Source organism: Eleutherodactylus coqui, chromosome 5 (genome assembly GCF_035609145.1).
Source record: "Eleutherodactylus coqui strain aEleCoq1 chromosome 5, aEleCoq1.hap1, whole genome shotgun sequence".
NCBI classification, from domain to species: Eukaryota; Metazoa; Chordata; class Amphibia; order Anura; family Eleutherodactylidae; genus Eleutherodactylus; species Eleutherodactylus coqui.
Window position 1 is genome coordinate 203609924 of NC_089841.1, and position 15426 is coordinate 203625349.

The following is a 15426-nucleotide window of genomic DNA, read 5'->3' on the forward strand; positions in this document are numbered from 1 at the left end:
GATAATAGTCAGTATCTCCAAAAGAAAGAACATGCTGCAATTTATTTTCTGCATCACAACGCGGTGCTATGCAGGAAAACATTGCAAATGTGAATGAGCCCATTCAAAAGAATGGATTTCATATTTGTGCAAATCTCGCTCATCTTTATCGCCAGTGTGCAGGCGCCCTTAACCTTATTTCTTAAAAGCTTGAAAACCAATAAAAACTTTTATTGTAAAAAAACAATAAAAAACAGCTGTAAGGTCTCCAAAAAAGAATGGAAGCTGTAATAAAAAGAGGTGGACACACAAAATACTGAAACTTTCTATTGTAATTGGCGGTTTAAGATGATGTATAATTTTTAGTAAAATATCTTATTTTTTTTATAATCAAAAACAAATATTTTTGTTTAAGGCCTCCTTCACACGAACGGATTTCCGTCGCGTAATTCGCAGCGGAAATCCGCTGCGTTGCCCGCAGCTATTAGGTTCTATTGAACCTAATAGCTCAGTGCTCACGGTGCGGAATTCCATCGCGGAATTCCGCACCGTGAAATCTTCCGTCCTCTCCCGCGGCATGCTCTATTTGCCACGGGCGTACGCGCGGGCGGCTTCTATTGCAGTCAATGGAAGCCGTCTATTCACGCTATCTTCCGCTGTAGCACAGCGGAAGATAGCGTGAAATCGCCCTACCGCCGCTGCGTCATATGACGCGGCCGGCAGCGTCATGTGATGTGGCCGGCGTCTCACATGCCGCTGCGGCGCGTCACGCCGCAGCGTCATGCGGGACCTGGGACGCCGGATCCGCAGGTAAGTATGGGGTCTCTGGGGGGCGCCGTCACGGGCTCCGCCGCGGGAATTCCGCGGCGGAGCCCGTCGCGGCCGTGTGCAGCCGGCTTAATGGTTGTTTTGATAGAAGAAAAACAAAAGAACTACATGTGACAGTATTGTATGTACACAGCAACACTGTCTAGTACATTTTTCTTGCTGTTAAGCCATCACTGCTTAGCTTAATAGATTGGTCAAGCTGCCTGTGACTAATGGAACAGGTGCTTAGACACAAGGAGTAATAAGCGGGACTAGGCCTATGGACGTTAGGGATGATAAAAATAAACTGGACCACCAGGGTTTTCAAAGGTCACTTGGCCAATGGGGTTTAATGTCCACAAGCCACTGAATATACCATGGTCTGTCGGATAGTTTATAAACACTACTGATCATAGGGATCAAATTAGGTGGCATTAATTTTTCCTTAGTACAACTTTGCATCATAACTATATAGAGAGCGATGTGTGATCGCTATGTTGGTATAATTATGTTGGGTGTTCCATGTTATTTGGCACTTCTATTTTGGTACAGCTTTATGACGAACATCTAATTCACATATCATTATCATACTATCACTCTTTTGTTGCTTAAAGGGAACCTGTCACCATCTTTCTGCAGTCCTGTCTGGGCTAAGTACAGTCATGTGTCTGCTATGTGTATCTGTGCAGTAGTTTGAAAGCAACTTGCATTTTTTATTAGTAGAATGGGAATAGTATCATCTCTCCTTAAGGAGAGCACCTTGAAGGTGTGTGAGGAGACTTATAAGGCCCTCTGGGAAATATATGCAAATAAGGAAGATGGAACAATACCTCTGCAGCGCCACCTATTGGATGGTCAGACTGTTTTGGGGTCCTTCAATAGATGCTGAATTGTTAATACAAGTATTACGTATTGGCCTTAACTATGTCTCAGACATTTCAAGTGCTGTGATCAAAGGGGGTCCGACATCAGTCTCTTCCGTTAAGGCCACTTGCACACAGGCGGGTCGAATTCCACATGTGGGAGCCAGCAGCGGAATCCGACCCTGTGCCCAGCCGGCATCCACGCATACCTGTTTTTGCTTCTTCTTTTCTGCACTGTGGATGGTCTGCACAGCTCGTCGTCGGACATACGCAGTATGCATGATATAAAAAAAAAAAACTCCCGCTTTTTCTGCGGAATTCGCAGCCCATCTGCAATGTCAATTGCGGACAGGCTGCGAGTCGGACGGCTTCCATTGACTAGAAGCCGTCCGTGTCGAATCCGCAGGAAAATGGAGCATACTGCGACTTTTCAACTAGAAAACTAGAAAAACTACACAAAAAACACTCCCCCAATGAAACCCTTAGCTACATCTAGAAAAGGGGGCGTGTATTTTGCAAAGTCATTTTTGTTTTAAATTCGTGAAAGACTACTGTCCTACCCTAATATTAAACGAGATTATCAGAGTCAGTCATTTACTGGCATCATCAATTTCCTATTAATTAGTAGGAGAGCTTTACAGAATATTCATTAAGTTATTTGGGGTAATGTCATGGCTTATCTGCGCACTAATATTTTCCAAGTGGCAGGCCCGTTGCACTGATTTTTCACGAGATCTCACCATAATATACTGTTTATTAAATCTTTCCAAATTCCATTCTGGAGGATTAGCAAATAAATATTTGTTTTTTTGGAGATTAAGGAATTGCAAATGTGAAATACTGTAGTCTTACTAAACCAAGTTCCAATCTGATTTTGGCATGCAGCTGCCAAGAAAACTTTACCTTTCAATTGCCAAGAACATGACCTCAGAGTGCATGTGACAATGTGACCTTCTCAGAAAGGAGAAATTGTTTTTCCTTTTTACCCCTTAGAAAATGCATAGTTCAGCATGAAGGAAATGTTTGTTTGATTGCATGTTTTATTTTTGTATAGTTCCCATTATTTTCCAAATGGTGTCTGGCTGCAGCAGAACTTCAAAAACGAGGTATGAAATAACCATTTTTCTACTGTACTGCATAGGCTGGCTCAACAAACAGGATTGCCCTAATATTGGTTGTCATTATCAATGTCATCTTCTGTAGCGAAGTTTAATTTGACAGTTAAAAGGATTGTCCAGTTGTAAACTACTGTTGGCAACACAGGCCATCTGTAATACATTGTTGCAGGTCTGACACCCCAGAACCCGCCAATCAGTTGTCTGCCAAGTTAGTGTGTCCATACAATGAGTTAGTTTATGCAGGAAGCAGACAGCTACATTCCCATTGGAGTGGACAGGTTTGGTATTGCATGCCAAGTTCCCATTCACTTCAATGTGAGTTGGGCCTGCAATACCAAGCCTGGCCACTGCAGTCGGAATGGAGCTGTCTGCTTCCTGCAGAATGCAGTTTAGTGCACAAGCACACAGGCCAGGTGAACAGTTGATTGGCAGGGGTCCCTGGAAATGGCCCCCATTGATCTATAATACTGAGGATAGGCATAAATAGTTTATAACTGGATAACCCTTTTAACATGTTAAACTGCAGCACAAAACGTTTTCACGTTTTCAACGTTTTTTATTTTTTTTTAAGATAAGATGACTGGTTGCAGTGTTGTGTTAAACTTTGCAGCATCTGTGTGTAGATAAGTCATTGGCTTTGTACATGTATTTTGGGGATTAATATTCCACAATGGACACCTGATGTATAGCCATACAGTGCAAACCACATGTCACCCACAGGCTCCCATTTTATAAAAAGGGGGGGAAAAAAACCATATTGTATACTTTTTGTACAAGATGCCTCTGTGTTTAACAACATAGCAGAATACGCTATTACATACAGTTTAAAAAAGGTTTCCAAAATGTACTAGACCGTCAGAAGCCAAAAGGATACCTTTGTGACCTGCACTGGATGAATGGGGGCAGACAGATACATTTGATATATGTGAAAGAAGCTTTCCCAGCACACATGCCCAACAGACACGGCAAATGGGTGTGAATACCCTGTTTCCCTGAAAATAAGACCTACCCTAAAATAAGACCTAGCATGATTTTCTAGGCTTTTTGAGGATGCAAAATGATTTTTCAGGATTTTGGAGGATGCTTGAAATATAAGCCCTACTCCAAAATTAAGCCCTGCTTACAGTTAATTAAGAGAGTCAATTTAAATAGTGTCCAGGCAGCTATACATGTAAAATAATGAAATGTTTTTAAAGTAAAAATTAATATAAGACACGGTCTTATTTTGGGGGGAAACAGGGTATTGCTTATGCAGAAACAGCTCTTATGTAGCACAATAATGGGCTGTGTGTGAGATACATTGTGATAGATGCTATGTATATAACGTCTATTAACAACTTAATATACTGGTGTTACAAGTAAGTTTGGTTCCCTATTATGGTTTATTTTAGCTAAATTGTACTTACTTTCTTACTACTTCAGGTGTACTACCCAGCACGAACATAGTGTCACCCGACCGAAGTACTTTTTTCTCTTTGTGAACCACTGGACTCATTTGCTGGCTAGTGTCCTCTGGCGTTTCCATACTTCCTTGTTGCGAGAACCCATCCTTGTTGGCCAAATTACATTTCTATACTCAGAAACAAAAAGACATACATAAAATTATACCAACAAACCCAAATCCTTGCAATCTATTGCATTTCATAGTTTTACAATACAACTTGCCAAATCTAAATAGAATGACAAGAGGTAGAGGAGTAAGAGCAAAAAAACCCCGAAAAGCATGAATCTACTGGCTGTAGTCATTAGGCCACTATTATGTCAGCTTGCTTTTACATCACCGCAGCGATCTGTGTCAGTTACACTCTTCCAGTAACATCTCAAGACATATTTCCCATTTCCTTGTACAGTTTGTTAAAAGCATTCAGTGTCACCTAGCAAAACCCCACCGGGCGGCTTGGTTCAGCAAGGAGGTCTTGATGTAAAAAACAGTCTTTAAAATTATCTTTGGATTTCACATTAAGCTGCTGCGTTTCACATTTTGCGACAACGATGGCAGGAGGAACACATCCATCAACTTCAGCATCATATATTAGATGTCAACTTTTCTTCAACTACTAAGAAAGCAAAGTTTTACTGTGTGTTAATGCCGGACATTGACATTTTATTTTCCAATGAACCAATAATGAGGACTGGGGGACAAGGGCAGGAAATTAATTTTGCTTGTAAGAATATGAAACCGACTATTTAGTAGGGAATTTCTAGAAAGAAGAGAGAGTGATGAGCATGGAAAAGTAGAGGAGGTTATATTGATTATAAAGACGTCTGACTGCAGTGAGAAGAATTTACACACTTATCTTAAAGAAACAGCAACTCATTCTTTGGTTACTTGAGTTTATAAACACTAAGACAGAATTAACGGGTTTCATTTCCCTTTTGGATTTTAATGTATCGACTTCATATGGGCAATGACCAAGTGAATGAACAATTATCGGCCCATGTAAAAGGCACTTAAGCTTTTTGTCCCCTCCCCCCAAGAACCCTGGATCCATCTCTGTGTGTGTCTTGCCACAGAAGTCAAGTCCTGAGTTATGACCGTATGCACTGGCAATTTCCATTAATGCGGATACTGTAAACCACCAAATAGTGCCAATTTAGATAGCATAATATGGGCATCAAATTTCACAAGATACAAAAGCTCGAAGACTTCCCTTGTAATGCAACATTGACTGAACTAGAAAGAAAACAGAACCTCTTTAAAGTTAGTCTTTCTAAGTGGTTCCATTGTTTCCGTCATCAAAAACATAATTGAATGCCCCCTAGCAATATTTTCTTGTGACTACTGCTCTGTATAGATACTGTAAAAACTGGTAAAAATGTAATCCGATAGGTTAAGTATTCGGAATTGTAACTGCTTGATACATTACCTGCCTCGTCATGCCTACAACTTGTATTTCTTTAATAGGCCCTAACTTCATCCCTTCTAAAAGTATAGAACGTGAAGCAACAATGCGTTTTGTTTACACATCTGTTTAAACACAGATGATGAAAACACATTTATTGGAATAACATCCAAATCCTATAAAATTAGAAAGTCACTCACTCACTTGTCTCTGCAAGGAAAAAAGAAAACCCAAATGACTGTAAAAACATGTATTGTAAATAAGTCAACACAGCTGGCATTTGGAACTCAAAAGAATAAAAAAAAATCTTTTAATTGCATTTGTGAAAACATGTTAAGAAACTCTCGCTCTTTACAATTCGACTGGTCAAGGATCTTTGCCTGAGGATACAAAATGTTACAGTAAACATAATATTGTAAGATTTAATTCTGGTGTAAGCCTCAGGCAACCATGAATTATCCTTGAATTGTCTTAAATCAGCATTCTGGGACCCATGCCAATCAGTTACAAGACCTACCACAAACTCACACTGAAAGAGAGTTCATTTAACTGTCTCTTGTGTTCCCGGTGAAAAGAGAGCTTTCTAATATCTTCATTTTCTGCAGCCTATTTGACAATCTGTTGCTTCATAAAGAGAACGGAGGGCATTATTTTGGGGTATAATTTGTACATAGTCGAGGCGGATTGTCCTAACAAATTATCATTCATGACCCTAATATTACGTTTCTTGGGGCAGGACAGCGAAATCATAATGTATTCCTTCTTTTTGATTCCAGGACAAAATTATTCGTGCAAAATAAAGATTTATAACTAAATACCAACATTGATATTTGTGTGAGATCCTGTATGACACAGCTTCATATAGTTTTTGTAATATATCTTCACCACCTTTTAATTACTGTTTTTATCAGTTTAAAGGGTCACTCTGGAGAAACTTTATTTTCCTGGAGTGTAATTGCCACAGAGAGCATACTATTGCAGAGAACATACTTACTGATAATGAAAACAAAGGTTTTACGGTCCCTGAATTACTGTTTGGGGGGATTCGTCAGGCCAGGAATGCTACAGGAGGTACAATTACCTGTGGCCGAGCACTTTTCTAACCATGGACATGACATAGGAAATATGAGAGTTTTGATATTGAAGGGTGGTTTCAAGTCGCAAAACCATAGAAGAATTTGGGAATATAAATTGATAACAACTTTTGACACGCTGAATAATGGGTTAAATTATTCCCCAGGATTTATGTGTTAATTGGAGGTGTGAAGACATTTACTGCACAGATAAGATGGCCAGGTGAAAACCACCCTTCAACAGTAATTCAGGGACCATAAGCTTTCAATGCCTTCTCAGTGTCTAGTTAAAAATGTTTGTGTACCTCTTGTAGCATTCCTGGCCTGAACCCCCCACCCCCCCAACAGTAATTCAGGGACCATAAAACTTTCACTCCCTTATCAGTGCCTAGACAAAAAAGTTTGTTTGCTGTTGCAGAATTCCTTTTAAGTGCAAACCAATCACATCCATATCTGTGCCTAGCCATAAGTATGTATGTTAGAAGTGTGAATAAATATTCATGCCTCTTCAGATCTATTCCTTTTTTTTAGCCTGACGAAGAGCCTGAGAGGTTCGCAAGCTCGCTGTAACATCATGTATTTTTGTTAGCCATTAAAAGGTATCATATCTACAAGATTACGTGGTTTCTCTTGCTGGGAACAATCACACTGTACTCTACTGGCTAACACCGTACCAAGTCCTTCCTGCTGCTTCCCAGAGCCCTGGTGGGGTTCCTGCAGTCCTCAGCTGATCATACAGGATTCCTTCCTACTTACAGGATACATAAATCCCGCCTCCACGATGCGATGCCTATGATTGGTTCTTCGAGCGCTGCTCAGCCAATCACAGCTATCGCTTTCAAGATTTATAAATTGGCTGAACTGCTGCTTAGTTAATTCATAAATCCCGCCTTCACAAAGCGATGGCTGTGATTGGTTTTTTGAGCGCCATGGCTTAGCCAATTAAGGCAGTGCTCAAAGAACCAATCATAGCAATCGCTTCATGGAAATAGGATTTATGAATTGGATTAGCCGTCGCTTAGTTAATCCATAAATCTCGCCTCCATGACTCCTGTGATTGGTTCTTCGAGCACCGTGGCTCAGCCAATCAATGAAGCTCTTGAAGAACCAATCACAGCCATCACTTTGTGGAGGAGGGATTTATGAATCCTGTAACCAGGAAGTAATCTTCTGTTGGGCTGCGGGAAAGCAGCAGGAAGGAGCTAGACCGAGCCAAAATAAGCCCTAGTGCCGCCTTTGGGGCAACAATTAATATAAAAGCCTGACTTATTTTCGGGGAAACACAGTACATACTGCTCTTTTTTCATGCAAATCACAAGTGGGGCAGCCATTTTTTTCTTCAATATAGTCACAAATTAACTGACGTAACACATTCAGATCTACACAGCACTGACTAAGGGAGAGAGTGACCTACAATGGAATGAGTGGCCAACAGAAGTTTTAAAGTAACTGGAGCATGTATAATTTTTGACTCATGCTCATATTGATTTATATTACATGCACATATAGTTGGCACCAGCTATTATAGTAAACTTTAAAGTTTATTAGCAACTGCATAATTACGTTTAATACAAGTAAAGTTTGATATGGGTGTTAACCATCAAACCTGTTCTGCTGTAACAAACATTTCATATAGTGAAATATGTTAATCTAATTATGCATTTTGGAAGTTACGGATTATTTGATTCAAACATCTTAAGTAACCTTAATGTGGTATTTCCATCTCAGCACTCTTTGGCTGAGATGGGAAACCTGCGGCTGGTTTCCTGACCACCTTGCCGCATGTTACAGAAACAGTTGTATGCGACAGCCTTAGGCTGCTTCTGTAACTCCCAATGAAGTGAATGGGCATTATGGAAACAGTGTAGCACAGTGCACTATACTGTTTGTGTAGCTCCCTTGGCTGTTTCCGTAACGCCCTTTCACTTCAATGGGAGTTATGGAAAAAGTGTAAGACTGCCGCGCTTGGCTGTTTCTGTAACACCCGGCAAGGTGGTCGGTAACTAGCCGAAGGTTTCTCATCTCAGCCAGGAAGTGCAGAGATACAACAACTCATTTAATGTTAAAGTCCAACTTTTAAATCCAATGAATTTAGAGATCCCAAATTCTTTGTTGGTTAATATTGTGTTTTTATAAGGGTCCTCTACATAGATCCATTTTCTTTTCCCCTATGGCATACCGTGTTTCCCCCGAAAATAAGACCTTGTCTTATATTATTGCCCCAAAAGGGCACTAGGTTTTATTTTCGGGGAATGTCTTATTATACTTACCTAGCAGACTCGGTCCAGGTCCTTACCACTGCTCTCTGGAGCTCCGACACACTTCTTGCAGTCCCCAGCCGCCCACAAAAGATCACTTCCTGGTTACAGGATTCATAAATCCTGCCTCCAGGAAGCGACGGCTTCGATTGGCTGAGCAGCGCTCGAAAACCAATCAATGCAGCGCTCGATGAGCCAATGCGATGGCTGTGATTGGTTCATCGAGCGCCGCTTAGGCAATCAAAACCATCGTGTTGTGGAGACAGGATTCATGAATTGGCTAAGATGCAGCATTGATTGGCCAATTCATAAATCCCATCTCCACAACGCGATGGCTGTGATTGGTTCTTCGACTGCTGCTCAGCCAATCAATGCAGCGCTCGATTAACCAATCACAGCCATGGCTTTGGTTCATTGAGTGCTGCATTGGTTGGCTGAGCAGTGCTCGAAAAGCAATCAGAACAATCACTTTCTGGAGGTGGAATATATGAATTCTGTAACCAGGAAGTGATCTTCTGTGGGCGGCCGAGGACTGCAAGAAGTGCAACAGAGCTTCGGAGAGCAGCAGGAGGGACCTTCACCGAGCCTGCTAGGTAATGTATCTTTTTATTATTATTTAATGCAGCTAGGGCTTACTTTCAGAGTATGGCTTATATTTTAACGTTCCCTCAAAATCCCATAAAAACAGGTTAGGACTTATTTTCAATGTAGGCCTTATTTTTGGGAAAACAGGGTAGAAGAGAAACTGAACATGAAACTGATCTTATAGTTTCCTATTGGATGGGTTTTGTGTCCAGCTGCAAAGTGGCTCTGGACGAAAAAGAACTGGCTTAATAGAACTCTTTTTTTCTAATACGTACGTCCTAATTCCATCTACACGACCACAGAGTTGAATGGATTAAACTCTGGCTGCCTGCAGCTTACCGCATATGGATTTATTAGTGAGCTCAATGCATGAGTGTAGTGTGCAGCAATCTCCCAAGGTCCCACTAGTGGTGGCTGCAGGGACTGCAAGAAGCGGGGTCTTTGGTGATCTGTATTAGAAATACTGACTTAGACGTCTATAAAGATATATTATAAAATAAATCAACACAAACTGTTGGATTGATTTAGGTTAAAGAAGGTGTTCAAGATGGGACATTTACTTCACTTCTATAAAGGAGCAGAGAATAATGTGGTATTACATATCAGGTGCTATATACATTACAACTCAAACAGGAAATTAACTAGTATCACTTGTCACTGTGCTTTCACAGGGAATGTGTTATTAAAACCCAAGCATTTACTGCAGACGACAGAAGGAACGGTGTTAGTCCGTCATGTGGAACAATGGAAACACGTGGAATTACCGACACAGAAAGGTAGGTTGTCCTTAATGAAGTCAACACTTGCCAGAAAAAGTAAGCGAACCCTTTGAAATGACCTGGATGTATACATTCATTATTTACAGTCTAATTGTTATCGAAGCTACAATTATAGACAAAACACAATGTAACTAAACTAATAGTGCACAAACCGTTGCATCGCTCATGCCTGGTATGGAACATATCGAATAAACACTCACAGTGCAGGGAGAAGTAGAAAGTGAAGCCCATGTTTTGATGACTTTTCCAAGAGCTAACTGGCAATAGGTATTTCGATCATGGAGATGAGATTGGAAGTTTGGCTTTCACAGGTGGTAACCGTGCCTCAACACAAACAACTTTCAAAAGACATGTTCTAAAAAGGCTGAAAAGGCTACAAGAACATTGCTAAAAACCTGGCTGTACAGAAATCTATGGCTAGAGAAATTAACTGCAGTGAAGAAAATCCAAGACGGTTGCTACTTTCTCTAGGAGGGAGTGTTCTCACTCCAATAGCACAAAGAGGCGTAAAAGAACTCAAGTAACAGCAAAACACCTTCAGAAGACTCCACAAACAGTAAAAACCTTGCGGTAGTGTTGTATTATGTCGCCAGCGGGAGTTAGGGGTGGCAACATAATTCAGCTGGGTTGACACCCCCAGTTAGTGATTGGCTGTCCCCGCTGTGCTCTTGGCTGTGATGTGCCGAGCAGACTGTCCTCTCCACTGGCCACCCCAACAACACTGTCCTCCCTCCTGCTGTAGCGGCGAGATGCGTCCACTGAGGGCTACTCCGCTCCTCTGTGCGTGTGTCGCTGGCTGTCGGCATCGGCGCCCGTGACAGCTGGGGAAGGAGAGCGTGTATTAATTTTAACCCAAAAAGAGGCGTTAGGTCCTTTTTTTCGGGGTATGTCTTATTATATGTACCCATCAGGCTCAGTCCAGGTCCTTCCCGCTGCTCTCTGGAGCTCTGATGCGCTGAACCGTGGCATTGATTGGCCAATTCATAAATCCACAATGTAATGGCTGTGATTGGTGATACGTCCATTGCTCAGCCAATCAATGCAGCAGTCGATGAACCAATCGCAGCTGTTGCATTGGTTTCATCGAGCGCTGCATTAATTGACTGAGCAGCATTCGAGAACCAACAAGCGCCATTGCTTCCTGAAGGTGGAATTTATGAATTCTGTAACCAGGAAAAGATCTTCCGTGGGTGGCCGAGGACTGCAAGAAGCCCATCGGTGCTCCAGGAATACATTACCTTTTTTTTGTAATGCAGCTAGGGCTTATATTTAAAGCCTCCCCAAAAATCCCCAAAAAGCAGAGTAGGGCTTATTTTCAGGGCAGGTCTTATTTTCGAGGAAACAGGGTATATATGCTACACTGCTGCTTGTGGTGAAATATAATTCAAACCATGGTATCCATAGGTCATGTAAAATACTGCATGTGTAGGATGGTTTCATTCACTTTCATACATTTTGCACAACAAGAAGGAGTTGGTGTATAAAAGGTGGACGCTTCCATTATGTGCATGATTGACAAAGACTTGCCGTGTTCTCCCGAATAAACACACCCTATGCCTGGTACAAGATTTGGAGCGCTGTGGTCTTCTTCATATTTACCTCATAAACAGATTCCATTTAACCCCTTAAGGACCAGGCTGTTTTGTACCTTAAGGACCAGACACTTTTTAGGGATTTTACCCATGTGGTGGTTTTACTGCCCTATTTTGTTTCCTTTAGCTACCAAAATTATTTTTGCTGTTTTTTTTTGCTGTGACATATTTTTAGGATTTTTAAAAATATTTTGTTCACTGACTTTTTTTTCCCGTTTTTTTAGTTTTATTGGGGGTAAAATGCTGAAAAAAATTATTTTTTTTAACATTTATATATATATATATATTTTAATTTACTATATTTATGCTAAAATAAAGTATGGGAACGGGTTCCTCTATTCGTTTCGGACATTTTGATATATAATAGGTATGGTTTTGGTTTACAGGGCACATACGGCGCCGGTTTTGGTTTGTGTTATTTTCTTTCTTATGTACGTATTGTTGTTTTATTCTGTAATATTGTTTTACTTATGTATGTAATTATGTTTTTTACTATCCACGGCCCCCATAATGTCATGTAAAACCTCTGGGGGGGCATTCATTTTTTTTTATTTGACACTTTCCCACTGTAGCTGGGGCATCCATAGGAACCCCAGTTACAGGGTAAAGCAACCCCTGTAGTGGCATTAGTTACTGGCAGAGCTGGTCCGGGTCTAGTATGACCCTCCAGCTCAGCTGTAGCAGGGAATCCCGGAGGTCACATGACCCACCTGCTCCCACAGTAGAAGAAACCCTTCCACTTTCACTTTCTATTACACAGTGCTCATTAAATAGCCCTCCTGCCTTCTCCTCCAGGTTATCAGCTGTCACTAACAGCTGATAACCCGTCCTGCGCTCTGATTGACTGCAGAGCCAGGAGGCTTAAAGCGCCGCTGTAATTTTACTATCGGCTCGATTTTAAGCCCAGGACCAGGCACCGTATATTTACAGTGCCTGGTCATTAATGGGTTAATATGAATATTAATTTTACTTTTCTCTCTTTTAAAGGATAGTATATAAATCCGTGGCACATTCTATATGAAAGTCCATTTATGTTAAATAACGGATTGCACAATACACCATTTGATATTTCACCCCCTACATAAGACTTTGCAATCCCTTCAGAAAGTTTTGAGGCTGGAAAAAAAGTTGAAATCTTAAAGAAATAGACTGAAGCAGTGAAAAATGCTTATTTACAACAAACAGCGCAGAATAATACAAGCTCTGTATGTCCAAGACTCAGGAGTGTGCTGAATATATAATGATGACAGCAAGCTTAGTGCTTTCATTTATACCACACTGCAATAACATAAAGAGGGGTTTACTAATAATCCAGCTTTTACTACAAAGCATCCTGTTGTACGTCTGTCATACGCCAGGGAAGGAGCCAAGTGTCTGTCAGCCAGTTTGAAGGATTAAGGTCTTCTTTTATAGTGATACTTGTACCAATTTATAAAAAGTATAGATATGGTTTCTTAGCGCTGAGTTCCCTCTAAACTTTGGCTCCGGCTCCTACCACAGAGGTCGCGTATGACAGCTGGTAGGAAACAGAGAGGACTGCAGCCTTCCCCCATTTCAGTCACCACATTTCGGTTGCTATAGAGATTAATCCCGAATTGAATGGTTGTCTTTGTACATTTCTTTTGAGCAAAACTTTATGTAAACTTAAATGAAAATCATGCAACTGATTGAAAAAACTTGTATCTAACTGTGGGGTACAGTACTGAGGTTGTGACCAATGGACCTTGTATATTTAAGTAGTAATGTAACACTAACTCTTTTTCCATCGTGCTTCTCTCGCTCACTGCTAATTATTCAATGAAGACTTTGCTTTAGCAAGATATTCTGATCTCTTGTGCAAAAAAACCCAAAAATAATAATAAAAAACAAAAAAAACCTGGGGAATGCATTCCTATAATGTTAGGCTGAAACACAGAATATGATCAAAAGGTTCGCAATTTAATATTATGGCCACAAATTAATAACATGCTGCGGTACGGTTCTCTAAAAGGTCATACCGCTTGCTCAGTGACATACAATTAGGCCGAATGCCCACGGACGGATTATCGCTGCGGAATTCACAGTCAGACACCCGCTGCGAATTCCGCAGCAATGTCCATCCGTAGACATGCTATGATAAAAGATTCTCCTCTGCCCACGAGCGGAAATCAGCTGCGATTTTCCACTTGCGGGGGAGAACCGAATGCTCTAATCTTTACGGAAAATTGCACGGACGGCTTCTATTGCAGTCAATGGAAGCAGTCCATGCCGCGATATTCCACGCAGTGGGAACTGCGGAGTGTTGCAGGAATCCACATCACAGCCCAGCGCCGGCGAATCATGCCCGGCACAGCGCATGCGCACCGGCTGGGACGCTCACAGCGGATCTGGAGAGATGAGTATGGGGTCTCTGGGAGGAGCCGGATCTGATTTTGCATTTGGAATCCAACCTGGCCGTGGGCATGAGCCCTTATGCTGAAAAATGTCCAATCCTTGGACCTCAAGGATTACTGCTAACCTACAGATCTTTTAAAAGTAATTGTCCAGAATATAAAGCTTGACAACTCCATTATTTTCTTTGTTTTTTTTTAACCAATTCAAAACATTAAAAAATGGAAACGTTTATTTTTGCTTTAATTCCGTTTCTCTTCTTCTAAAATTAAACAGTGAGAAGGAATTATGAGAAGGTCATAACGCAGGACTAAACCCACCCTTAGTAATACTCATGCTATGGAATCTGGTCTCAGTAGATTGCCAATGGGTCATACGAGTTCCACAAAGAGTCAAAGTCTGCAGTGGTGGATGGTTTTCCTCAAGGTCCCCTATAAAGAGGCAATCGCCTGGCAGGTCAAGGCCCAACGTGGGCCAACACTGGCAAAATCCGATATTTCTAAAAATGTGTTTCTTTATTTGTGTTTTGAGTTGTGAACCTGAAGAAGTACACACAATGCTCAACTGGGCAGCTCCTGCGCATGATATTAATCCATTAAGTAATATAAGTAGATTTATACTTGAATTCCCCAGTGAGGGGCTGGTTTAGTGCATGAATTAAGTAATTTTAGAGAGAGGTATTAACCCTTTCCAATCCACTGTCTGACGTATTCCTACATTCTGATTGAAGCTTGTACAGCTCCAATGTCAGAAGACGTCCGACAGGGTATTCTTACCGTCTATTGCCAGCCACTCTGCTGTTGGAGCCTCTCTGGCGCACACACACTGGCTATAGCCAGCAGGTGGCACCCTTGTATAACAGCAAAAAAGAAAGCCTTTTAGGAAACCCTGAATCCAAAATTGGATTGGAAAGGGTTAATACTTCAGTATTTGACTGGATTATACTAGACTTTGAAGACCTTGTGGTTGATTGAACACCTCCTGAGAGGGGTTCTCTCACTAAATATAAATAACATCTGAACACTGGGGGCTCCACTGATCACTAGAACTGGGGTCCAGAGTCCCCGCTCTTACTTCCCTGTACAACTGTGATGAGGTGGAGTTTGCATGGGGCGATGGTCAAACATGTATGCTACTTTAAAAGTCTATAGGGCTGATA

The 15426-nt window shown here is 41.2% G+C and overlaps 1 protein-coding gene across 1 annotated transcript in view; it reads right to left on the bottom strand.

Moving 5' to 3' along the window:
• ERCC6L2 (ERCC excision repair 6 like 2) overlaps nt 1-15426 on the bottom strand; it is a 96956-nt gene that overhangs the window by 7227 nt on the left and 74303 nt on the right. The window contains exon 18 of the mRNA XM_066604082.1: nt 4174-4337. Coding sequence (XP_066460179.1) covers nt 4174-4337 — 164 coding nt within the window. The remainder of the gene's footprint in view (nt 1-4173; nt 4338-15426) is intronic.